This window comes from Haliotis asinina, chromosome 12, assembly GCF_037392515.1.
Source record: "Haliotis asinina isolate JCU_RB_2024 chromosome 12, JCU_Hal_asi_v2, whole genome shotgun sequence".
Lineage (NCBI taxonomy): Eukaryota > Metazoa > Mollusca > Gastropoda > Lepetellida > Haliotidae > Haliotis > Haliotis asinina.
The window spans coordinates 12,340,345-12,367,077 of NC_090291.1; the positions used below are offsets into that span (position 1 = coordinate 12,340,345).

Sequence of the window (26,733 nt, forward strand, 5' to 3'; positions counted from 1 at the left end):
TGACGTGAGCATCGTGTAACCTTACCCAAGACATTTTCCCACGGTACAGGAGCCTTTTCCCTTGCTGGATCCTTGTGTACACTATGTGTTAGTAGCACTATGTTTTTAGCAAAAGGTCAAATTACCCCAAAACGCTGATGGTTTTGAATCTTGGATGATCTTAATTGTAATAATTACAAACTTCAAAATCATTTCCATAATCGTAAGAAGGTGCAGTCTGGTTATATCAGAAACACGTGTCAAATGTTGATCAACAAGCTGAAAAAGAAAGTTGCAATCAGGTAGAGGTACCCCTTAAGGTCTGAGCCATAAACATGATCACGATATCAAGTATAGCAGCTGCTAGAACATGTGGTTCCTTCTGGCTTGACCGCAGCATAAAGTTTTCATACTCTCCACGTGCGTAGGAGGAAGGGTGTTTCAGAATTGTCTTCAGTGAGTCGATACACCCCAGCTACAGATACCTGTGTGTACATTTGTCAGGATGCATATTACGACACTTCATACTTAGAAATATATGGTGTAGCCTAGGGAAACCTACATTTCAACACTACGCAACATGCTTTCTTAACTGTCCTCGTTAATAATACTGAAATTACAGTGTTATATTTAACACTAAAGAAATTGTTGTAGTTCTTATTAGAGAAATAATCCCCTTCTGCTCATTAAAAATGAACGTGTTTTTCTTTCTTCAATATTGCGCCAAATGACCTTGCAGATAAAGTGTCCAGAATAACGGTTTCTGTTTTACCGAGAGTTTGTTTTATTGTATGAAGTAAGCGAAACAGCTGTGAGTAGGTTTCAGGTCATGAGTAGCAGCTGTCCTACCTGAACCACAGTCCGCAAACAAATCTTTCCCGCTCTGAAGCATCACTATCCTACCTGCCTTTGCAATTCCTTCATTAATCAGCGTTTAATCCTTCGCCGACCGGAAACACAATCCCAAGCAATGATTCACATACACATGCTAAAGATATAGTCGGAATCGCAAATCAACCCGGCTTCTAAAAGCAATTTGATATGGATATCAATGTTTAGTCACTTTCAGTATGTAGCAAGATCATCTTATGGACAACGCAATTAAATGTGTCAATGAATCCCTATGTATCGATAGTTTCGATAATACCAAACTTCTACTTGTGATCTAAGATGGTGTCGGCTCTGTTGTGTCATGCTTTATCTGATGGCTATGTTGCATCATACCAGTGCAAAATCATAAAATTGTTCCTGGTGTTCTGGAAGCATCATTTTTGAAACAACTCAAAGTTTTCTTTAACGAAAAAATATTTTAAAATGTATTGAATTTGGATATATCTTCGTCCTTGAGGTCATTTGGACTCATCTAGATTTTTTTTTCACTAAACGCCTTTGGTTATTGTTGAGGTTGATGCTAAACAACTAATGTACCGGACACGTGCACCAAGCATGTGTGCCAACATGTGACGTGGACGCTCTTGGATGATGGTTCCACATCCCTCTCCAACTTCGTGCACATTGACTTAATGGACACTTGCTTAATGGATACACCTTATAATCGGGTGGGTTGGGTGTGTGGGTGGCGTATATGAGCTATCGGTGGTCTGAAAGAGATTTGAAACAAATAATTTCAGCCAACATTCAAGAGGTATCTTGATCACCCAAACAAAAAACTTTTCCCGTACACTCAGTCGTCCTAGTATATCAAAGGAGCGGTGTCTAAAATTGCCTCTTGTTATCTGAGATATGATTGATTAGGATAAAACATTGTACAGAAGTTCAGTGCAAATACTCAAAAACGTGTTTTTCAAAGACACTGTAAAATCAATCTCTTTAACTCATCGATATCGTTTTATTATTAGTTATCTAAACATAACAAGAAAACAACGTAATCCTATCATTGGGTACATTACAAGAGACACTATGAAACAATCGTGGGGTGTTTATGGAGCTTGTGGATCCATTCACAAATAATCCGCTCTCTTACAAGTTATGAATACATGACACACTTACAGATAACCACCCCTTTTTATTCTTGTGCAACATTGTAAGAACTTGTATGAAGTCACTTTTTGTAAACATTTTTAGCAATATTGTATATCTTGAAGGAAGTATTACATAAAACCTTGTAATACGTGCTAATGTAGAGTTTACACAAACAATGAACTGCAGTATGGAGTTAAATAGTGAAATAGTTCACCAAAGAGGAGAATTCGTTTGATTACTTGAGGGAAAATATGTTTAGCTTCCCTCGCAGGAACAAGTTATGTTGTTTGATAAAAGAAAAACAAATGTTTTCAACTAGTCGATAGACCCGAGGAACAGGTACCTATTTCAGGATGTATCTTGGGACACTCCATAACTAGAAATATAGTGCTTCACGTTCCATAGTCCGCCTACACATCATTCTCACTCTGTAACATTCACTGTTTTTTCTACCTTTGGAATTCACTCATTAACCAGCAATTGTTCTTTGCCTACCAGTGAGCGCTACCAAACACTGATGTATAAACACATGCTAATGATATAGTCAAAATCATACACTAGATCGGCTTCTGAGAGACAATTGATATCGAAAGGGCAAAGGTTTTGTCACTTTTATTAAGGTAGCGACAACAAAAGGTGAGACAAAGTGTGGTCGAATTCCTACGTATAGATAGTTTCATGAATCCCAAAAGTCTTTTTGTGATAGGAGATTGTGTCGGTTCTGGTATGTGATCCTTCATCTGATGGGTATGTTCCATTTATCAAAGACACAATCACCACTTTCTCCCAGGTATCTTTGTAGCATCATTGTAGAAGCAACTCAAAAACTTTCGTTAAGAATTTTCTGTTTTTGATTTTTTAAAATGTGGAACTATTTTCGTCCTTGAGATCATTTGGGTAGTTTCCATGTTTTGGTCCGTAACCTAAAACGTGTTTGGTTATTGTTGAGACTTTTGCAAAACTAGGAGTGTGCAAGAACACGTGCTCCAAACACGTGTGCCTAGATGTGACTGTGAACACTCTTGGATGATGGTTCCACATCCTTCTCGAAGCTTGTGTCCATAAATGTAATGGACAGGTAACGGACTATCGTGTGGGTTTGGGTGTGTGGGTTGTGATGTGTGGGTGTTTGGGTGGCGTGTATGAGTTTTCGGGTGGTCGTAGATTTCAAACATTTTTGGGTTCAGTCAACGATGTCATTATCGTCCCAAAACATTATTTCTCAGTAGACCTAGGTCCCCTAGTACCTCAGCATAGCGTCCCCTGAAGAAGGTCCCCAAGGTAATACTACCGTCTGTTCTTTCTTTTTCATATTAGCACAACTATCAAGCACATTGAACAGTTGGCACGAGGATAGATATGCGTGACAGAGATAAATCATTGTACACATGTCCAGTTTCAATACCCTAAACCGTGTTGTAACATGACACTCTAAAGGTCATCATTTCATTTGATCAAGATCGTATCAAATTCAGATATGTAATTCCATTAGTCTTCTAAACATCTACATAAAACAACGTATTCATCATTTCCAAACACGAGACACATTATTGTTTAACGGAATCTGACTGCCATAGCACAATGAACTGTAATATGTAATAACATAGTTCATTAAAGAGAGACATTACCTTATTATGAAATAACTGACTCTCTATTCTGGGAGATCATGGAGTGTTCATAGAATCTATGAGCCGTTCATACGACTAATTCGAGGAATTTATGAATACATGGTACAATTATGGATAATCACATCCTTTTAATCTCTGCTAGCCTCTAAGTGCTTTTCAAGAACCTCTTTTAAGTGAGTTCTTGTAATAATTTTTAGCAAAATTTATTACATTGAAGGAAGAATTACATGACACTTTTGTTAACGCGCGTTAAATTAATTAAATTAATATACAGTTAACACAAACAACGAACTGCAATATTTAGTAAAACAGTACAACAGTTCACCCCAAATAAACAACAACAACAACAACAAAACAAAAGGCACACAGACACACACAAACAAAACAAACAAACAAAAATAACAGAAATTTCTGGAGCGAATCAGTTGGTCAGTATCTGTATCTTGGTTCGTAATATAAAACGTATCTGGATATTGTTGAGACTTGTGCAAGGCTGTGGTCATTGAATACAGAATAAAAAACAAAAACAAACAAATAAAAAAATCAAAAAGAAAAAAAAAAACACCCCAGAAATTACTCGAACGGAATCAAAGGAAACAGGTTCCAATAATACTGTCTTGGAACAAAAAATGTTTCTTACAAGTAATTCAGACTGTCAGTCTCGGTATTGTCATTAAAATACAGACTCTGGATTCTTGAATTTTGAACGAAATTTCAATTTCGTTTCTTTTGCAGTATTTAATACTACAACGGCGCCGAGGAAAGCATCGGAACAGGATACTTTTTAAAACTAACCACAGCAGAAAGATACCCTCAAAACATATGGAATCATTACCTGTCGAACGGGCTGGTCAGGAGTCAGTTATTTACCGCTGCCATACACCTGGAATATTGTGGGGTGTTACCGCCATTCTTTTCATCTTTGCATTCCTCGTATATTTGTCAACTTTATACAATAGAGAGTTAAGAAGATATTTATCACTTTATTTAGGTGAATTAAACATTACAAGGAATACAGGCAGAAGGAATAATATCCCAAGAGAATTAAGATTTTGTCCATTTTGTAAAAATATTTTAGAAGATGAGGTTCATTTCATGCTTATTTGCCCACAATACAATGGTTTACGAACAAGATATACGTTAAATATTGTCTGTAAAGATTCCAACTCTCTAACTCGCCTTCTGCAATGTGAAAACAGCAACTATTTATATATGTATGCAAAATATATGAAGGAAGCTTTGATGCGACGCAACACACTATTATTGTAAATGTATACAAAAATTGTTTTTGTCACTAGTATTGTGCACATCAGTCGTCTTATATTGTATCGTACATTGTACATGGGCCTGTGGCCTTCCTACTGAATAAAGTCATATATATTCTGTTCTCTCCCACAACGCCTTCCCATTCATCTGTCCACATCCATGAGTACGTTATTATCAGAACACTATGTTTACAAAACCCCGTTCATTTCACAGTCAATTCTCATGGTTTTGATACTTTCTTTTAGATTAGTGAACTAATGGTACATGGTACATTCCATGTGCATTAATGGATCCAACAACAGTCATCCACATTAGGGTATCTAGACTAAAGGCATCTGACCTAACAAGATTCCAGTGTAAATGTCACTGCTTTTCGACTTATCAGACATTTTGTCAATTTGTTATGGACAAACCACTACCAATGTTGCCACATGACATGTTCTCCATGTTCCAGCAAAGTTCAACAATCAAGACAAAAGCTATAAAAAATAAACACAAACGTAATGCTGGACGTAAAACGATGTTACGACAAATATGGCGGCGGTCAGTAGGAGAAACGAGTTTCCAATGTCCATGAGTCTCTTTTTGGCATCCAGATGATTCTTATACATTTGAAATATTTGCATAGGGCCAAGTGAACTACACAAGGTAACCATATGTCTATATTCTGTGTCGTTAGATGACTTCAAGCAGCTTCAGCAAATTCAGCTGACTGTCTTTAGACGGGGGAAGAGTATCATCCAGACAGCCTACCCGTTTCTTTCTTTGAAGGTTTCTGCCATACCAAGAACAGAATCCACTAAATCAAGAAGATACCATATGTTCATGCACTTAATATTTGCACACAGGGGAATCATTTAAAATTTGAAAGATCTCCTGAATTTCCCAAAATATTTCAAACGTTGATGAAAATGTTGGATGTCTTTCAGAGTGTTTTGTGTCGTCATTGGCAGAGAAATGAAAAGGAGAAACAGAATTGGATCCAAAGTAGCAAAGTGCTCTCCAAAGTTTAGCTGCCTTTGTAATTGCTGCCTCTAACAACATATGCAACAACAATTTTAATTATGTACACATAACTACATTTTCTATTTATCAAAGAACTTGCTGCCAGCGACTCATGAAATAAGGCCATCAAACTATTTGTGCCATGCATCGGTGCCGTCAGCTAAAGCCTGGTTTAACTAAGACCTATAAACATAGTTGTTATTCTTTTGCAGTGGAATCCAATGATCGATAGAAAGTCGTGCTAAAGAGGATACAATATACAACTGATTTCAGTAAATTATCATTAAAACCTTGTCCAAAACTATGATAGAAATACACGTTAAGCACGGAGGAACTTTCTGCTTACTAATAACGGATTTGCTTGAATCTTTGCAATCTTTGAACAGATGTACGAATGGATTTAACGTTTGTGTTGAATATATTTTAGATGCGAATATCGTTTTAGGTTCAGTTCCGTAATTTGCATGGGATGTTTAGAGTTATCTCTCTTGGGTCGTTTTTTTCATGGTTGTGGTCACAGGAAGCCCAGAGGAACGAGTTTGTTATGCACTTATCACAGTGATTTATATCGACACAGATCTAAAACGTCGTGATGTACAAGTATTTTCCCGACAACAACATTTAACCCCTGAAACGAAAGTCGTGTTGTATCACGAACAGTTTTGTTTCCACAACCACAAACTTTGCGAACATTTCATTCAAGGAGAAAGCGAAGTGTGCAAGCTGAACCATGTGAAATATCGGCTCGTATCACATTAGTTTCGATATCTTACATTAAAACTGCAGCATGTTTGAGGTTTATGGCAATGTTTTCACAACTTCTAAAATATCATGAACATGACATTGTCTAACAACTTTTGTGAATGACGGTGGTAGGGCAGAACATGCTTATCCTTTTCGCGAACACCTGGTGTCATCACAGATTTTCATTTATCCATTCTTATCATTTTCAAAGCTAATTTCCTCTTTGGACCAACCGGAATTAGTTTCAAGAATGGCATTTGATTGTACTGACGTTCCATATTCATTACGTCTCTATAGCATTTATAGCACTTGATCTGTAGCAAATGACTAAGAACAGCTTGAAGAACTGCGGCGAGGAGTGTGCCAACATTTTAGTCTGTTATTGGGATTTACTAAATAACAAAAAAAAAAAATGCTTTGACTGGCTCAGGGAAATAAGCCAATACATACTGTAGGGGGACTGTACTTTCAATGTACGATTGTCGAAATTTGGAGATATATGGGATTGAATCAATGTTGGTAAAATAATAAAGGATGTTTTGAGAATGCATCACAACATGGATTTCATTCAAAGCAAAATCGTTCGTTCAGTTATCCCCTTTGTTAGGTGACTGTAGTATGGCTTACAATTACAGGTTTACAATTGTAATCAGTAGCATGATGATTTGACCCTGAAAACTCTGACCATGGACTGATGCAAGAATTTTATCGGAAAAATAGTCTACAGTGAATTATCGACATGCTGAAAAAGGTCAAGATTCATAATAGAGAGGTTGAGCAGCGCGACGTGTACATGTACGGCTACGTGTAACTTACACGTACACGTACGCGTACACGCTACAAAACTTGTGTGAACATGAGTAAATCTTACGTGTACGGGTACGTGTGCTGGTACATTACATGTGTATGTAAAACGGCCTTTGATTGGTCAAATTTTCCGACTTGGACAAGTCTGTAACATGCTTACATTCGTGTGAATAAAGTTAGTAATGGCGGCAAATATAAATCTTTTGGCTGCTGTGGAAGATAACGATGATCTTTTGTTGCTTTCTGCTTTGAAAGAAGATGATATTTTGCCCGAAAGATACATTAATTTACATGAACTTACTAACGATCAGTGCCGTAAGTGGTTCAGATTTACTAGAGAAGATTTATTCACACTCAAAGCAACCCTACTGCTGCCTGACGAATTCCACTGCTCGAATCGTACAACTTGTCCAGGCATTGATGGTCTGTGCATTCTCCTTAGAAGACTCTCCTATCCAAATCGGCTAGAAGACTTAAAGCACTTTTTTGGTCGATCGACTTCAGAATTGTCTCACATTTTTAATACTGTTTTAAATTACATTTATGATATGCACAATCATTTACTGGACAATCTAGACAAACCCTGGCTATCACATGATCATCTGGAAGATATGTCTCGTTCCATTCATTACCAAGGTTCACCTCTCACTAACTGCTGGGGGTTTATTGATGGTACTGTGCGACCGATATGCCGGCCTAAACAAAACCAAAAACTCGTTTTCAATGGACATAAACGAGTACATGGTTTGAAGTACCAGAGTATAGTAACACCGAATGGAATGATAGCCCATTTGTATGGCCCCATTGAAGGCCGCCGCCATGATGCTGGTATGTTACGAGAAAGCGATGTTGAAAAAGATATGTCAGAGAATATGACATTTCGAAACAATGTATTTTGTGTATATGGAGACCCAGCATATCCAGTTTCACCTTACATAATTGCACCATACAGAGGAGGAGTGATGACAGCTAATCAAGCTCTATTCAACAAGAAGATGTCAGCCGTCAGAATCTGTGTTGAGTGGACTTTTGGCAAGCTGCTCACACTATTTGCATTTCTAGATTTCAAGAAGAACCAAAAACTGTATTTGCAGCCAGTTGGTAAATACTACAAAGTTGCTGCTATCCTCACAAACTGCCACACGTGCCTGTATGGAAGTGAAACTAGCTCTTTCTTTCAGCTCGATCCACCATCAATTCAAGAGTACATACACAACTAAACTAGATCATAACTGTTCCAGACCTGTGCTTTCATGTAGAATGTGTTAGCAGAGTTTTATGCCGCTTTCAGCAATATTCCAGCAATATCACGGCGGGAAACACCAGAAATGGGATTTATACATTGTACCCATCTGGGGAAATTGAACCCAGTTCTTCAGCATGACAAGCGAATGCTTTAACCATTAGACTACCCTACCACACCCCTTTCATGCAGCGTTACAGGGGCACAGCTAAGCCATTCTGTATGCGTGGGCGAAATAATAGTATTAATTGAATGAGAATTTAATGAATTTTTTAAAGACAAAGATATTTCATTGCTACAATTACAGTCATCTATTTGTAAGCAATTTCCTAAGCGAATACCGTAGCTATGCTCCTGTTAGTGATTTATTGATTCTAAACATAACTGCATATTCCATTGTCTCATATATTTATTCAATGCAAATCTGTTAGAGGTACATTTGAAGTTACACCTTGATTCTTCTGAATTTGTTTGGCACATTTCCTTCATATAAATTATTTGTTAATAAATTTTTGTAAGAGTTCAAACAAAGCTGTCTTTTCTTTGCTTTCCATCTCCATTCTTTGTCTCCTCTCTTCTCTCTCCTGTTCAAATCTTTCCCTCTCAAGTTTCAATTCTTCCTTTCTAATGTTCAGTTCTTCTCTTCTCAGCTCTACCTCCTGCTCCGACTTTTCAGGTAGTCTAGCACGCTGGTGCTGCTTCTCCTCTTATTAAGGGTTGTCTCCTCCGAGTGATCTGAATTCAGGTAACAAATATTCATATTTAAGACCCTATTTAAGACAACAACAACAACAACCCCCCAAAAACATTCATATACCATTGCTACTTTGCGTAAGTTTTACATCAAGATGTTTCACATTGTGTTTTCAATATATAGGAAAGAATCACAAACCTTTACTCATACCCTCCATAGCTCTCTTTCTGATTTCTTTCCCTTTATTCTCAATCGCAATTTTCTTTGACTTTTCCTCCTCACGATTCCTATCCTCTTCCTCCCTGAGTTCTGTTATTTCTTCCAAGAGAGCTATCTTTTCATCAAATTCCTCTGTGTTGCCAGAACTGGAAAACAACAATATCAGAGGAGTAGTATTGTAAAGATCTACTAAACCTAAATATCACAAACTGATTACTCTAAGATTTCCAATTTAATTCAACTTGAATTAAACAGTAATGTCAAACACAATGTTAATTTTTTAACATATACATATATATTTTTTATTTCGTCTAGGTGAAAACCCTACGCACATTATGCACATTTCTGACAAGACCTAATCTGTTTACAACAACCTGTTTTGCATTTTCAAACTGTATTGCGTAGATTCGTAGATTTTTGGATAAATATTAATATAAGTAAATAGATTTGGGCTGTTTGTTATCTTAGCGGCTAATTATAACCGATCTACGCTTTTTAATATTCAAATTGGATAGCCTATGCTATAGGCTATCTACACATGCGTAAAATTAACTGTTACATAATTTATTACCTTCTTAAATCTTCCGCAGTTTTCTGTTTGAACTGGTCCAACATCAAATGCGTCCTCTCACGAACTCGCCTTGTATCGACATTTAAGTTTGACCGTGTAGTTGTCAAATTGTCTGCTATTGCTTGCCATTTGCCCTTGTCTTTGAACGGGTTGGAAGCCAACACTTCCCTGAGCAGTGTCACATCGTCTTTTTCAGAGAACCTGACTTGGGTTTTGCGTTGTGCCGTACTGAAATTCGTAATTACTCATAATGCACATGTCTGCAACATATATAAATAATATTGACAAACTATTGATATCAACGATTCTAACGATGACCTTCAGGAATGATAGGCTAAATATCGAGTCTAAAATACTGCAAATAACTCGCTATATTTCACAGAAACTTGTCACAATTTTAATACTGGATGATACCTTGATACTTATATTAATATACTATCTTTAGGATTCAACAGTCTGTTCAGCTGTTTTTTAAAAAATGCTCACAAGTTTTCACTTACGTGTATCCTTCGAAGTAGGCGACAGCGGAAACTTGTAGGACGACAGGTTAGCAAATAGTGATGACGTAATACACACGTATTTAGGGGAATCCCCTAATCACCCGTAGCCGTACATGTACACGTCGCGCTGCTCAACCTCTCTAATGACAACCCATGCACGTGTAGGAGGCTCTCACGTTGTTCTCGTGTTTTCCATGCATTGTGTGGCGATAACGTGAAATGATGCTGCATACACAAGATGAATGTCATTGTAATGTTCCTCAGAGGGTTTTCTTTCTACAAGACTTCAAAGTTCAGGTTCCCCTACTATTTTTGAAGATTATAAATATCGGGATAAATATTGGGCGACATAAGTGCTAGTAATGTGTTCATTAGTGTGTACATTAAAGAATGCTCATTTAAGTACGTTAGATTGAAGACGCAAAACTGAACTTGTTATCCCTTGCAGTGAGACTTCGAAAGACTAAGGAAGGTTTATTTGTGTCCCTCTGAAATCGTTACAAAGTTACCCCACTCAGTTTGCTAGTTTTTGTTGATGTGCCTTGCATGTAAGAAGACCAAAGATCAATGAGATTGGATGTATTGTTTTATTGAATGTTGTTTGGGAAAGAATGATCAAAAGTAGCCTCGCCTTTTAAGATTCAAAAATAGCAAGACATCGTACGGTCGTTCCAGTGTTATTGCGGATTTGAGAGATGGCTTTAGACATTCCCGGCATGAAACGATCCATTAGATGAAGACGGGATCAATGGGATAATCAGGCAGATCTTCAGTAGGGTAATGATCTCTGTAAACATCCATTTGATGACTGAAGCCTCGAGGCTAACGACGATATAATCTGTAGTGTCGCGTCCTTGATGAAGCATATTTTTACAACTGACAGCGACTTTACAGCATCATGAAGCACTACCAGTTGCGTGTCCATCCCTTCATGTGATGTCTCTAAAATCCTTTGCTATTTGAAAGGTTTGGGGTATCTTTTACTTGCAGCAGGTATCTATTTTTTCCTTCTCATCTAAAATATCTAGCCCTCTTCTGATCTGAGTGTGTGCACTGTATTGTTCAGTCTTGGTCTCTTTTGTGTTATAATTACTTAAGTTCTCTGAAAACGTTGATACATCACAGTCCATCGTGTTGGACAAAAACATCGTAGACCATGTTGCCTTGTGTGCCCTTTCAAAATAATTTTGATCAGGCTACCTTCGTTTTTATGACGTTCTGAAAATCGGGAAATATGCACCCCTTACTTATTTCAAAATAGGAGTACTCTAAACACTTAAGAGTACATTTAGAGTACCGAATTGAATTTACAATAACCTCATTTTTCCTTTCATATATCCACCGCAACATTGCTACTCTCGTGTAAACAGGTCAATAATAATTAAAACACTGGTTTTTTCCAGATAAATGGGCCTGAAATGATTCTATGAACGTACACCATTACTGCGGTGCTACCTGCTACGTTTTCTTAACTATTTCCTGCCGTATGATGCATATTGTTTTGTCCCTACATACGCCAGTTACGGCCCTTATCTGGAGCCCTGCTGAGAAAGCATTGTAAAATATCGAATTGATGTTGTAATCTCTACAGTACTAAGATATATTAAAATATAATAAAAGTCATTTCTATCTACGTTCAACTTTCAATGTCACGCTCAAAGAGCTTTGAAGTAGATTTAAAAGGCTTTTAGTGACATGACACCTAGGAGAGAAGTGTCTTGAGTTTGAACAACTTGTCATATGACTTCACACTTTCTGACTGCTGGTTCCATTGGGCTGCTGCTGTGGAAGAAAGACCCTTTCGCCACAGGCCTTTGATACTTGCAGTAATTCTTTGTCTGGCATCTCTGAGATCTGAATGGACTGTATTTCTTGGGGTGCTTTTGCAGATTCAGGGTGCTGTACCGTGAATGCACTGGACTGCCATACAGAAGGTTTTGTATAGAATCAGCCCTCTGAGTATTGGTGTTATGTATTCTCATTTGGGACGCAAGGTTACATTTCTTTCTGTTGTGTTTTGTACACGCTGGAGTGTGAGGATTAATCCCTTGGGGATCTTTTTTGTAGAACATTGCAATAGTCTAGACGTGTTAATACCAATGACCTCACCAACTTGACTGTTACATCTTTTGAGATATTGCTAATGTTGCGTATGTAACACGTCTCAGCTAGTGAATCTACATGCTTCCGCTGACAGTTAACTGTCAATTACAAGAGTGGCGAAGTCTCCAGAAGACTGCAGAATTGAGGGTGATATTGTTTCCTTCTTTTATGTTGGTAAGACTGGTCTTCTTGCGTCTTTTCTTTGGGCCAATAAAACTTGAGCTTGAGCACCTTTGTGTTCATCCAAGTTTTCACGCTCTGGCATCACTCAGCGCTTGCATCAACAGAAACTTAGGCACAAAAAGATGATGATATGGAAGTGTGGTCGAAACAAGCCTTCCAATTAGTCGACGCTTGTTACGGAGCCGTTTAAAGATGATGCATTCTTTTGAGAAGCCATTGCTGTGAAATAGTATCATGTTAAGAAATGGTAGCTACCTAAAATTAGCAGAAAAATGGTATTATATGGAATCTGATAACTTCGAATTATATTTTGATCATGACTAATTGGCCAAAAATCTTAGAAACATTAGCTCTGCAAGCTGGCAAAGCCCTTTTCACAATACAGCAACTGTTGAGAAGCTACCCAGTTATTCAGTTTTATTCAGTTTGTTATTAAATATTGTTAATTAAATTAAATTTTGTTGCATGCGTCAGAATTTAGGGGCTTGTAAGGAGAGGTATTAGAGAAAGTAAAGGGAAGCTTCTTTAATAGATATATTTCCAGATGTCCGTAGAAAGACTCAACACATGCCATCGTTGGTGGAACAGACGTTAAATGATTGGCATTATAATGACAAACTACATAGATGAACAACTTATTTAATCGGATGATTCGACGGTCCGATACATATTCTTGTATCGTTGTCAAGCAGTTATGCATCAGAAAAAGAACAGGAAGATATTATATACTGTAAATGAGTAGTCAATTGGGAAGTACAGTAACAATTTGATGACAGGGGATTACATGTAGAAGCCAGTGACAGTGGATTACCTATAGAATTAACTTCTTTCCATTTCAAAGATTGCATTATAAGATGAACAATTCACATTAAATCAGTACATATTCCGAGTTAAAATCACTTTTAACTCCAGAAACGTACATGTCGTCTCTTGTTTGCGAAAAAAGACTTTGGAATAATGTTATGTATGTTTCGTTGTATTTTGCATATGTTGATTGTTCAGCAGTATCGGTTTGATAGGAATGTTGATAGAAATGCACTAGTCTGCTTCAAGTGTCAGTTACAGCAATACCCGTGAAGGTCCGGGGTAGAATATGCCCTCAGCAAACCATGTTTGCCATTAAAGGCGAGTATACTTGTCATAAGAGGCGACTAACGGGATCAGGTGGTAAGGCTCGCTGACTTGTTGGACACATGTCATCGGTTCCCAACTGCTTAGATCGATGCTCATACTGTTGATCAGTGGACTGTCTGGACCAGATTCGATTATTTACAGACCACCGATTTATACTGCTTGTATTGATATTACGGCAAGGTCAAGGCTGGGAACTTCAGATTGGGCTTCACATATAGTACTGTTACGGTTAATACTTTGACGTGACAAAAGGTATAAGAAATCCCCTATGAACCAGATCCCCTATTGTCAGTATAACACTGACAAGTCTGAAATATTCAGTATTATGTACTGACCAAAACGGAATATACAATGATTCACAATAGAGGTTTCTTATACAATGCAGCTGAGTGAAATCTAAAGTAATGGGTCACAAATATAATAGCTCACCAACGTCTTGGCTGTCAGTGAGGAACAGTTCTACTAAATGTTATACGGAGAGTGGTCAGTCTTGGATGTAGGTCGATGTTGATAATCAGACTAAGAGTATGTAGACAGATGTAGATAGGTCGATGATGACACAATTCCGGGATTACAGTGAGTGTACGTCCGTGTTTGTGTCGTCAACACAAGAACCACCCTTAATATACGCAGTCACTGATTTTTTAGCATTCCAGCGAAGTATGGAACCTTCACGATCAGCCTCGTGTTTATCAGCAGTCAAAACACACCAAAGGGAGGCAACTCTAAAGTACTACCTTAAAGGCGTTCCGCTCAAAAACTATTACCGATGATACGAAGTGTGACCCATACTAGCCATCACTCAAAACTCTAAACATTGTAACCCAATAATAACTATCATCTAATCACTAGCAATACAAATTACAGAAAATACACTCTCGTAACAATACCTCTACACATCACCCTGAACCGTGTTCCACGTGTCACGTCTGAGTAAATGTAGAACGCCCAGTTCCACATTTCACACCAGAATATGGTCCACACCGTCATTTGAGCAAGCAAGAACACTTTGGGGAACATGTGAGTGGAGAAAAGTTCTCTTCATCGACGCGTCACGTTCCCATTTTGCCGAACTGTACAGTCTACACAGGTGAACCTTACGTCAGCCAATGTGCTCAGGAAAGGAATCGCTTTGGAGGTGGGGCATCATGATCCTGGGAGGGAAATCAGCTACAATATGGGCTCCAAAGATCCCTCGATATCTCCAAAGCATTTTATACCATGGATACATGTAAGTCTCCGATAAATCCGATGAATTTATTACCTCCCTTGCTTGGCTTTTGTCAGGTCTCTACGCTGGGCAGTTGAGCGTAGCAACCACAACTCACTTTCGCCTTTTAATTTATCTACCTGATTACACTTTGCAACATACGCCATGCAGAGGTTCTCTGAAAGAAGTCGAAGTGGTTCTTGCATATATGTTTTTAAAGTTTTGGACCTGTCAATTTGTCCGTATGATTTCCCCAAAATTTGAGTCGCACCGCGGACAACTGCTACCGCTATCTTTGTTGACACTGGCAAACTCATTGTAACGGCGGCTTAACTGTTTGACTAATGTGAGAATGAGGAGCAAGCAAAGGGAGGTAATAAACTTATCGGGCAGACCTGAAAATGCAGATCGCCTTTGGCTGTTGACAGGGTCGAACGCGCTTGTCAGCCGCTCAGCTGTTAGGGCCTTCGTTGAGTTTATATTTTGCTATTCATTACAACGTTTGGCTTTTACTTCAGTTATAGTATACAGGTAAGTGTTTGTAGGTTACCTAAGGTCAAATATTGGTTTATTTTGCCATATTTGTGTGTTTGTGGTGTCGCGTTGACTTCTCATAGCACGTGGCCTCAGTTTTCGCGCATTGTGTCTTCTTGAAATCTTCATTTGACATTAGTCACTGATATATTTGGGTATGGAGAGCGACAGTGATGGGGATGGGGATGATGATATTCATTCTACCTCATTTGAGGAAACCTCGACAGATGCTGCATTTGCAGAGAAGAATGTGTCGATGATTTCCAAACGTTTGAAACGAAAACATGAGGATGACCGAGTCGTAAACGAGGCGACTTCGTCATTACCTATTTAATTTGTTGTCATTTTCACTTCTGTTGACCCAAGATTACGATTGACAAAATTGAGTCCAATTGCATTGGGTCGGGATATTCATAAAAACATTGGCGATGTGGAGCATAGGAAAAAACTGGAAAAGGGAGATTTAGTGATACATTGTAGGTCTGCTGAGCAACTTAACCTTGCAATGAATGTAGCGTGTATCTGCGACGTTCGTGTCAAGAGTTATGTCCCAAAGTCTCCGAGTGAATCCAAGGGAGTTATTTACAATATTGACAAAGATGTAACTGAGGATAAGATAGTTGAACAATTGAAAAGTCAAAAGGTCAAATGTGCCCAGAGACATTTGCGCGGGAAAGAAAAAGAACTTACTACCCTCATTCTACTTACTTTCTCAACCCCATATTTACCTGAACGTGTTAGGATGTATTATCAATCCTTTCGTGTGCGTTTGTATATCCCACCAGCAATTAGATGTTACAACTGCCAGAAGTTTGGCCATGTTTCATCCCGATGTAAAAGTAAAAAGCCTGTATGTCCAAGGTGCACGGGTAAGCATAATATAGAAAATTGTTCAGAAAATGTATCCAAGTGTTGCAATTGTGGTGGTAGACACAGCGCTGCCTACAAGAGGTCTGAGAAATACAAGGGGGCTGTATCTGTGCAAATGGTACGAGTAGAGAGAAAAGTGTCCTTTGCTGAAGCAACTCGTATGGTCAATTCCACTCCGACTCAAACTTATGCAGCCTCTGTAACCACCGCTCAGACATCTCGATCTGTGTCGGTACAAGCCCGGAAATCACCAGTTGAAATCTGTCCTGTTCCCTCTACAGATAGATCAGGGTCTAAGCCTAGTGGTAATCGCGAAGCTCAGTTACGAGAGCCTGATTAAAACCAGAGTTTATCAAATCCAACTGATAGAGTTAACTCTGTACAAGTAGCCAATCCATTCCTTATTACGTCTCCTCAAACCATTTTAGCTTTCTTGTGTGAGGTCATTTCAGGATGCTTTAATGCAACAACCAAGGAGGAACAGATGAGTCGTCTTGTGTCGGCGGCAAAAATACATCTTCACATCGATGTTCCTAGTGATTTGTTGAAGGAAGTACATGTTGAGATGAATGATGGATGAGGCTTTAGTATTCCTCACTATAATGCAATGAAATGCTCAAAGTTTTATTGCACATGGGGATAATTTGAGGCATTTTCTATCCAATAGGGCACCACTGCCGGATATTATTTGTGTACAGGAAACATTTTTATGGCCAGAGAGTCATGTTAGGATAAATGGCTATCTTGGTCTTCGTCAGGATAGACTAACCAGCAATCCGAATACTAAAAATCCTCGGAGAGGTGGCTATGCTATACTTATTAAGACTGATTTCTCATATCAGGTTCATAAATTACCAAGAACGGTTTATGAGGCTAACGCAGAAATGATGTATTATGAGGAAGACAAAGTTATTACTATTGTTAATATCTACAATACAGGTAAGCCAAACGTAGATGAATATCTCAAGGTAATTGACCCCAGTGGAGGCCCTTATTTTATATGTGGTGACTTTAACAACCATAATTTGCTTTGGGGAAGCAACATGACGGATTATAATGGCCAGATTGTTGAACTGTTTTTAGATGAGGCAGATCTTGTCCTCTTAAACAATGGTAAAATGACCCGCGTGGATCTTGGCAAATGGACCCTTTCTCCCTTAGACCCATCAATGATATCATCACCAATAGCTAGTAAGTGTAACTGGGATGTATACCAGGAAGATGCGTTAGGTAGTGACCATTTTCCAGTTTTTACTGAAATTCAGATCCGACCATATCGTGATTCTTGTGATAGTGTTCCTCTGTGGAAATTTAAGAAGTCTAATTGGGCACTGTTTTCTAGCATGTGTGCTGAACATGTTACATCCGATCTAATAAATGGTGATGTTAATACGTCTGATGAAAATAACACAACACAGCATTGCAGAAGAGTCCATTGGAAAATCGTCTGGTAAGAAAGCGGCATTCCGGCCAAAGTTCTGGTGGAATGACAGCTGTGAAAAAGCAAATATCGCAGGGAAAAGGCATATAATAAAGTTCGTCATTCATCTTTGTCATGTGACCTACGAGCTACGTTCCATCGTATTGTACGGAGTACTAAACGATTAAGATGGAGGGAATATATATCTAGTATTAATAGATTTACATCATTAACTAGTATCTGGTCCAAGGTGAAAACAATCAGTGGTAATAATAACCATTCACCCTTACCGGTAATGGGAGAAGTTCGAGAACTCACAAAAGTCAGAAGGTAAATGCTCTTGTTGAACAATTTAAATCTGTTAGCAGGTCTTACAATTACTGTCGTAAATCGAGAGAATATAAGCAAAGCTTTGAAGCACATTTACTGCCTGAAAAGTCTTCTGCTATGTGGGAAAGTAGCTTGGAAATTAATTCAGCTATCACTCATGATGAACTTAAGGCAGCCATATCAAGAACACATAACTCGGCGCTAGGGGCAGATGAGTTGTGCTATGAATTGTGCTATGAAATGTTTAAGCATATGCCAGAGTGTGCTCTAGCTGTTATTCGGGATCTGTTGTACTTAAGCTGGCGTTCTTGATCCTTGCCTAGAACATGGAGACATGCATTAATAGTTCCAGTGCCCAAACCAGGAAAGGATCCTTCGCTTCCTGCACCATACAGGCCAATTTCTCTCACCTCTAATTTATGTAAAATTATGGAAAGAATAGTTACTAATCGACTGAACTATTATCTTGAACGAAATGAGCTTCTGACGCACATCGAGTCAGGATTCCAAAAGGGGCGGTCATGTATAGATCAACATGTTCGTCTGGAAACCGAAGCAAAGAAAGCTTTATGCAATCAGGAATTCATGTTGTATGTGTTCCATGATATCGAAAAGGCTTATGACATGATCAATGAGAAATGTTTTGCTTTTTTAAATTGTGGAAACTTGGAATTAGAGGTAACATGTTGAAGTGGATATTGTCTTTTCTGTTTAAAAGAACTGTTCAAGTTCTCATAAGTCAAGAACTATCAGGATTGAAAACGATACCTAACAAGGAAGTGTAATAAGTCCAGTTTTATTCAATAATCATGATCAATGACATTTTGGAGGACTTACCTCTAAACATAAACGCAGCACTGTTTGCTGGTGACGGATCATTTTGGAGACGCTTTGGTAATTTTCAATTTGTCTTAGAATCTATACAAAACTGCTCGAACATAGTCAGTAAATGGTGTTCAAAGCGGGGGGTTAAGATTTCCAAATCAAAATCAGTGGCGATGATGATCACTAAACGTAAAATTCCTCATGACATCAATCTAATTCTTAGACAGCATAAACTGGAAGTGGTGTCGGTGTTTACGTTTCTTGGTGTGTATTTTGATCAAAGACTAACATGGTCTTACCACATCACACATTTGTATAACAAATGTAAGAAGATCATCACTTTATTAAGATGTATTTCCAAAACGAAGTGGGGTGCTGATAAGTCAACTATGTTATTGCTGTACAAGGCCTTTATCTTGTCAAGACTTGATTATGGTTGCCAGGTCTACATGTCGGCAGTTAAGTGTCACATTAATAAGATTGACCGAATTCAGTCTAAAGCTTAGAGAATATGTACTGGGGCGTATGCTACAACTCCAGTCTCAGCGCTTCAAGTTGAGTGTTCAGAAATGCTCCTTCACCTTCGAAGACAACTGGTATCTTTTAAATATTTTTTTTTAGAAATGAAAACCAAAATCAAACACCGTGCAGTCACTGAGATTGTTAACGATTGTGTGGAATATGTCATGTGTGACTGGACTCATGGCAAATTACCCTTTGGCTTGATATACAGAGATTGGCTGATCAACATGGTATTTTCAACTGCAACCTAGTTGACCTCCTTCTGCACCTCCTCTTACACCACTGTGGTTTCTACTGAATGAATTATGAACCTGGAATGAATTATGAACTCAGTTCAATAGGGAATAAGAGAATGGGCCAAAACATAATAAAAGTGATAACCCAAGATTTTCTCTCTGAAAATTATTCTAATCGAAAACATATATACACAGATGCATCGGAAGAGCCATCAAATGGTCGTACAGCCGGGGCTTTTTGGATTCCCAATGTGTCGGTCGGTAAGGTGTTCAGATTCCCTGATTATCTTTCTGTTTTTTTGCAGTTGAACTTATGGCCATTTTGCAAGCATTGAGATGGGTAGATGAACATGATCATAAAGCCACCACCTTTACAGATTCCATGGCAGCGATCAAAGCTATAAAAGCTGGTGCAAATGGATCTAGACATTACATTGTTCATGAGATACGTAAGTTAGACACGTCTTTAAACATGAAGCACATTGCATGTGATGTTGTGTGGGTCCCAGCACATGTTGGAATTCATGGGAATGAGATGGCAGATAATCTAGCCAAATCTGGATTACAGTTCCCTTGAGTTAATTTGTCTGAATTTCAACCAGTCAGCAAAGATTTCGAAAATGTTTTATTGAAATCTGTTGCAATGAGTTGGCAACAGATGTGGGATACAGGGAATACCGGACGTCATATGTACAAACTTAGACCATCCTTGAATGCTGGTCATAAAAGCTCGTCGTCGTAAAAGGCATGATGAGATTATTCTTTCACGACTTAGACTTGGACACCGTGGGCTCAATGCTTACAGGAGTGTTATAGACAAGGCGGTTTCTTGTAAATATGGTCATTGCAATTTGGAGACGCCAGAAAATATCGAACATTTTCTAATTACATGCCCTGGGCGCAATAACTTTCGACACGATCTCGAAAATGCTGTACTTGAGGTTGATGATGTATTTTCATTAGAAACAGTTTTGGCCCCAATATCTTGTATGGGTCTGTGCAACGGGCAGTTTTAGATTTTGTCTCGTCTTCTGGAAAATATGATATTACCTAGACAGGCTCTCGAATGGCGTTGATGTATGTCTATGTCATATGAACCTACTGCCTTTTTAATGAACAAGTATCTCGTCTTTCAGAAATGAAAGTGGTTACTTAAGGTTTTTTATCCGTAACTCTAAGCAGAGGTTATTAGATATGCTTATTTTTATATCTAAAGTAATACTGATACTGTTACCGTCTCTATTATTTTAATCAAACGATTCCCTTTGAAATTACAATACAGTTAACAGTAAAACCAACCAGCCAAACAGACCTGTAAGTGCATCCAGGTTATAGTGGAGACATATCGGAACGTATACCCTGGAGATGTCGAGGACGCAATGATCCTGATTGAGAAATTGATGCTATTAGGTAGAAACGTGATTCTGCCCGTAACCAGGAAGAAATAAGTCGGTACTGAGGAACCTGCTGCTGAAACCCTTCTAGTGCTCTGGCTTATTTGCACATGCCAGGTGCGCTCGCTCTTTTTATGGACTGTTGATCGTAAGTACAACTTGAATGTCTGTATTTATTGTATTTTTTTCACAATGCTATAGTGTCTAATTCAGGACAGCCAGCGTCCAAATATCTCTGAAATCCCCGAACTATGTAATAACGACTTATTTATTATTAGTCAATCTGCATTCTTATTTTTTATCACTACCACAGCGTACATTGTCTGGTCGGCTACCTTGTTACCCTTTGTCACTCCCATCAATGACTGCATATGAAATTTATGGCCTTTATTGGTCATAGCACTTGGCTGTGTCTGTCATCACATCAGCAGTACAAGGAATTGCTGTTGTTTCTCTACTCATTATGTGCACATTCGTGTTGTGTCTATTGTATCTTACACACGTGTAAGTGTCTACTCATTATGTTCAGATTCGTGTTGTGTCTATTGTATCTTACACACGTGTAAGTGTCTGCTCATTATGTGCACATTCGTGTTGTGTCTATTGTATCTTACACACGTGTAAGTGTCTACTCATTATGTTCAGATTCGTGTTGTATCTATTGTATCTTACACACGTGTAAGTGTCTACTCATTATGTTCAGATTCGTGTTGTGTCTATTGTATCGTACACACGTGTAAGTGTCTACTCATTATGTTCACATTTGTGTTGTGTCTATTGTATCTTACACACGTGTAAGTGTCTACTCATTATGTTCAGATTCGTGTTGTGTCTATTGTATCTTACACACGTGTAAGTGTCTACTCACTATGTGCACATTCGTGTTGTATCTATTGTATCTTACACACGTGTAAGTGTCTACTCACTATGTTCAGATTCGTGTTGTATCTATTGTATCTTACACACGTGTAAGTGTCTCCTCATTATGTTCAGATTCGTGTTGTATTTATTGTATCTTACACACGTGTAAGTGTCTACTCATGTGCACATTCGTGTTGTGTCTATTGTATCTTACACACGTGTAAGTGTCTACTCATTATGTGCACATTCGTGTTGTGTCTATTGTATCTTACACACGTGTAAGTGTCTACTCATTATGTTCACATTCGTGTTGTATCTATTGTATCTTACACACGTGTAAGTGTCTACTCATTATGTACAGATTCGTGTTGTATCTATTGTATCTTACACACGTGTAAGTGTCTACTCATTATGTGCACATTCGTGTTGTGTCTATTGTATCTTACACACGTGTAAGTGTCTACTCACTATGTGCACATTCGTGTTGTGTCTATTGTATCGTGGCACCCTTGAACGGCCACCTCCTCGTGGTGGGTACTGGGTAACGCCAAGAGCCGTTCACCCCCGTTTTGGACCCGGGCGATATTTTGTCCACCAACCCGTCTGCCGTGGGGTTGCGGCCCTGTGTCGGTGGAGGAAGGGATCCTGGTGGTTGAGGACATGCAAGCAGGACCAGTGTTCCTATACCTCAATACACCTCTTTGGTCCTGACTTCACCTAGACGGGTGGTTGAATGGGCCCGGTTCAACCAATCGGCTGGTCATGCCAAGCCCTGTGCATGGATTTTATGTCATTGCACAAAATTTGATTTGGAATTATTTAAATTTAGTCTTGGCTCCCTTTGTTCATAGAATATTATTTGACTTGAATTTTGTTTACATGAACTTTGCCTAGAGTCTTATGCCCAGAAGGCGGTAGTTAATGGGCCAATCTGGTGGAACTGTTAATATTTTTAATGTTTCTGCTGGATTATTTCATCCGGGTGTCCTGGGTGCTGCAAGCGGGAGATTCGCTTGTTTTTAGCATTGTCCTTGTGATACTCCGTGGTGGGTGGGGAGCTCGGATGATGAACCATATAACCGAAAAACATGGAATACTAAACCCCTTCCAAAAAACAAAACGCCCACTGGACAATGAAGATGAACAACGACCTTTAAAATCTGTAGAACATTGGCCACGAGTTTTAGTGCTTGAGACAGTTGACAAAACACCTCTCAACCGTAATCCTTTTGCAATATCTAAGGGTATTCAAGGTATAGCCGGTGAGGTTAAAAACGTCAGGTGATTATCATCAGGTTCGTTGCTGATAGAATGCAACAGGAAACAGCAATCTGTTTCAGGGATTAGTTGTTTGCTGTTATGACTGAAGCTGACATAGTGTTTGAGATGAGAGATCAAGGCGTTGTGTTTGTTAAACGGTTCTCAACACGAAAGAACTCACAAACACAACCAATTAATACGTACCTTTTTTTCATTATCAACGCCGACTGCCCCAACACCAATAAAAGCAGATTACAGCAATATCAAAGTTGACACCTTTATTCAAAACCCATTAAGGTGTTTCAAATGTCAAAGATTTGGCCATGGTGTCAATACGTGCACAAGACCTGTCACATGTGCTCACTGCGGTGAGCAAACTTATACAAAGGAAGATTGTGACAATGAGGCTAAACAATACTGGAAAGTACTGGAGGAGTTTATTACAAACAATGATTTATTCATATATAATGATTCCTCAAATACATATTTACACCCTGGCACAGGAACTTGATTTGTCAGTTACTGATACTGGCCTATTGAGTGCTTTTGAATGATCAGTCCACGACGACCTTAGTGGAAGTGACCATTTCCTTACAATCTTAAAACCCGTGAACCCATCCGATGTCCCTCCATAATCTAGATGGAATTTAAAAAAGGCCAACTGGCCAACTTAAACCTGAATGTTTCATTAACGCTCCTGATGCTATTAAATGTTTTTTTCTGATAAACTGAACGACATAGCCGATCAGTGTATCCCAAAGTCCTCAGTAATTTCGCACATACGAAAAGCATGGTTTAATGTGGAATGCAAGCAGGCTGGCAAGGCACGGAAAAAGGCTGAACATTATTTCCATCGTCATCCTATGGTCCATAACTTGAACAAATGTAAAATTTTAAACGCTAAAGCGGGGCGTACTTTTAAACAAAATAAACGTCAGTGTTGGCAAAACTAGGTATCTAAGATCAATTCACATACGCCGATTTCTGAGGTATGGAATATGATCCAGAAAATCACAGGTAAGGGCTATAGATCTAGCATTCAACATCTCAAAGACGGAGATCAGTTATTAACGAATAAATCTGGATATTGCTAGTAAACTTGGTGAAACACTGGCACAACATTCTTCTTCCACAAATTATGTACCTCAGTTCTAAAGGTATCAACAACAACAAGAAAAGAAATCTATTAATTTCACTTCAGATAACGGGGAAGATTATAACGAAATATTTTCAATTCATGAGCTTCAAAGGGGTCTTGACCAGGCCCATGATACTGCTACGGTAGCTGAGGCACTTACCAGAATCCTGTCTAGAAACACCTTTAAATATTTTTTATTATATTTGGAAATCGGGGAAATTTCCATCATCATGGTGAGATGCTATAGTAGTCCCAATATCTAAACCTGGACGTGACCATACCGCTCCTTCAAATTATCGCCCGATTTCTCTCACAAGCTGCGTTTGCAAAACCATGGAACGCATGATAAACAATAGGCTAGTTTGGTACTTGGAAACCAATAACCTCATAACAGATATTCAGTGTGGCTTTCGTGAAAACAGAAATATCATTGATCACTTAGTACGTTTAGAATCTTTTGTCGAAAACGCTATGATTAATAAACAACATGCAGTGTCTATCCTTTTTGATTTAGAAAAAGCATATGACACTACATGGAAATACGGCATTTTAAAAGATTTACATGACTTTGGATTGCGATGCCGATTGCCTCAATATATATCCAACTTTTTAAATGACAGGCAATTTCAAGTCCGAGTGGGTTCTACCCTGTCTGATCATTATAATCAGGATCAGGTTGTTCCACAAGGGAGTATTTTGTCTGTTACTTTATTTAGCATTAAAATCAACAGTTTATCCAAAGTTTTAAATGATTCGATTGGCGGATCACTTTTTGTGGATGATTTTAGTATTGTTTGTCGTGGTAAAAATATGCATACTATTGAGAGGCAGCTGCAGTTGTGTTTAAACAAAATTAATAAATGGTGTCTTGAGAACGGTTTCAGATTTTCTAAATCGAAAACTAATTGTATACATTTTCGTAGACGATATAAACCACATAAAGAACCTGAACTGTTTCTAAAATATCACTGCTATTAAAGCTGTAAAAGAGGCCAAGTTCTTGGGATTGATTTTTGACTCGCATTTAACGTTTCTCCCCCATATCAAATCCCTTAAAACTAAATGCCTGAAGGTGCTTGACTTGTTGAAAATCATTTCTAATTGTAAGTGGGGAGGGGACCCTCCTACCGATCACTGGTCCGTTCGAACCTTGATTACGGCTCCATCGTGGATGGTGGAGCCTGCAAGGGCAACCTTAAACTTCTTGATTCTGTCCACCACCCATGTTTAAGTCTTCTCTTGTTCCACCTCTTGTGCTTTTGTTCCAATGTAAATTAAAAGATATTTTCTGAAATATTTGATGTCCATGTTTGCATTTTGCCGTACACACGTGGAATATATTTTCTCATGTGCTCAATCATATTGTATCTTCCACCGCTCCAATATGCCCACTCATATTCATATTGTCTGTAACATAAAAATATCCATTCGTTATGTGCACATTCTGATTGTACCTTCCCCATGTGTGACACATCCACTCATTATGAGTTCATGTTGTATCTACACATGTATTATAAAAAAATATCATCCATTCGTCATGAGCACGTTCCTACTGCATCTGCAGTGTATCTTCCCCACGTGTAGTGTATCCACTCAGTATGAGCACGTTCCTACTGCATCTACAATGTATCTTCCCCACGTGTAGTGTATCCACTCAGTATGAGCACGTTCCTACTGCATCTGCAATGTATCTTCCACACGTGTAGTGTATCCACTCAGTATGAGCACGTTCCTACTGCATCTGCAATGTATCTTCCCCACGTGTAGTGTATCCACTCAGTATGAGCACGTTCCTACTGCATCTGCAATGTATCTTCCCCACGTGTAGTGTATCCACTTAGTATGAGCACGTTCATACTGCATCTGCAATGTATCTTCCCCACGTGTAGTGTATCCACTTAGTATGAGCACGTTCCTACTGCATCTGCAATGTATCTTCCCCACGTGTAGTGTATCCACTCAGTATGAGCACGTTCCTACTGCATCTACAATGTATCTTCCCCACGTGTAGTGTATCCACTCAGCATGAGCACGTTCCTACTGCATCTACAATGTATCTTCCCCACGTGTAGTG

At 38.6% G+C, this 26,733-nt stretch overlaps 1 protein-coding gene across 1 annotated transcript; it reads left to right on the forward strand.

Moving 5' to 3' along the window:
- The first annotated feature begins 7,594 nt into the window (after window positions 1–7,594).
- LOC137258768 (uncharacterized) lies at window positions 7,595–8,632 on the forward strand. Its single transcript, XM_067796456.1, has one exon. The coding sequence runs from the start codon at window positions 7,595–7,597 to the stop codon at window positions 8,630–8,632; it is 1,038 nt and encodes a 345-aa protein (XP_067652557.1).
- The last annotated feature ends 18,101 nt before the right edge of the window (window positions 8,633–26,733 follow it).

Coding starts and splice junctions, on each gene's coding strand:
- LOC137258768 (XM_067796456.1), top strand. CDS start 7,595: ATGGCGGCAAATATAAATCTTTTGGCTGCTGTGGAAGATAACGATGAT.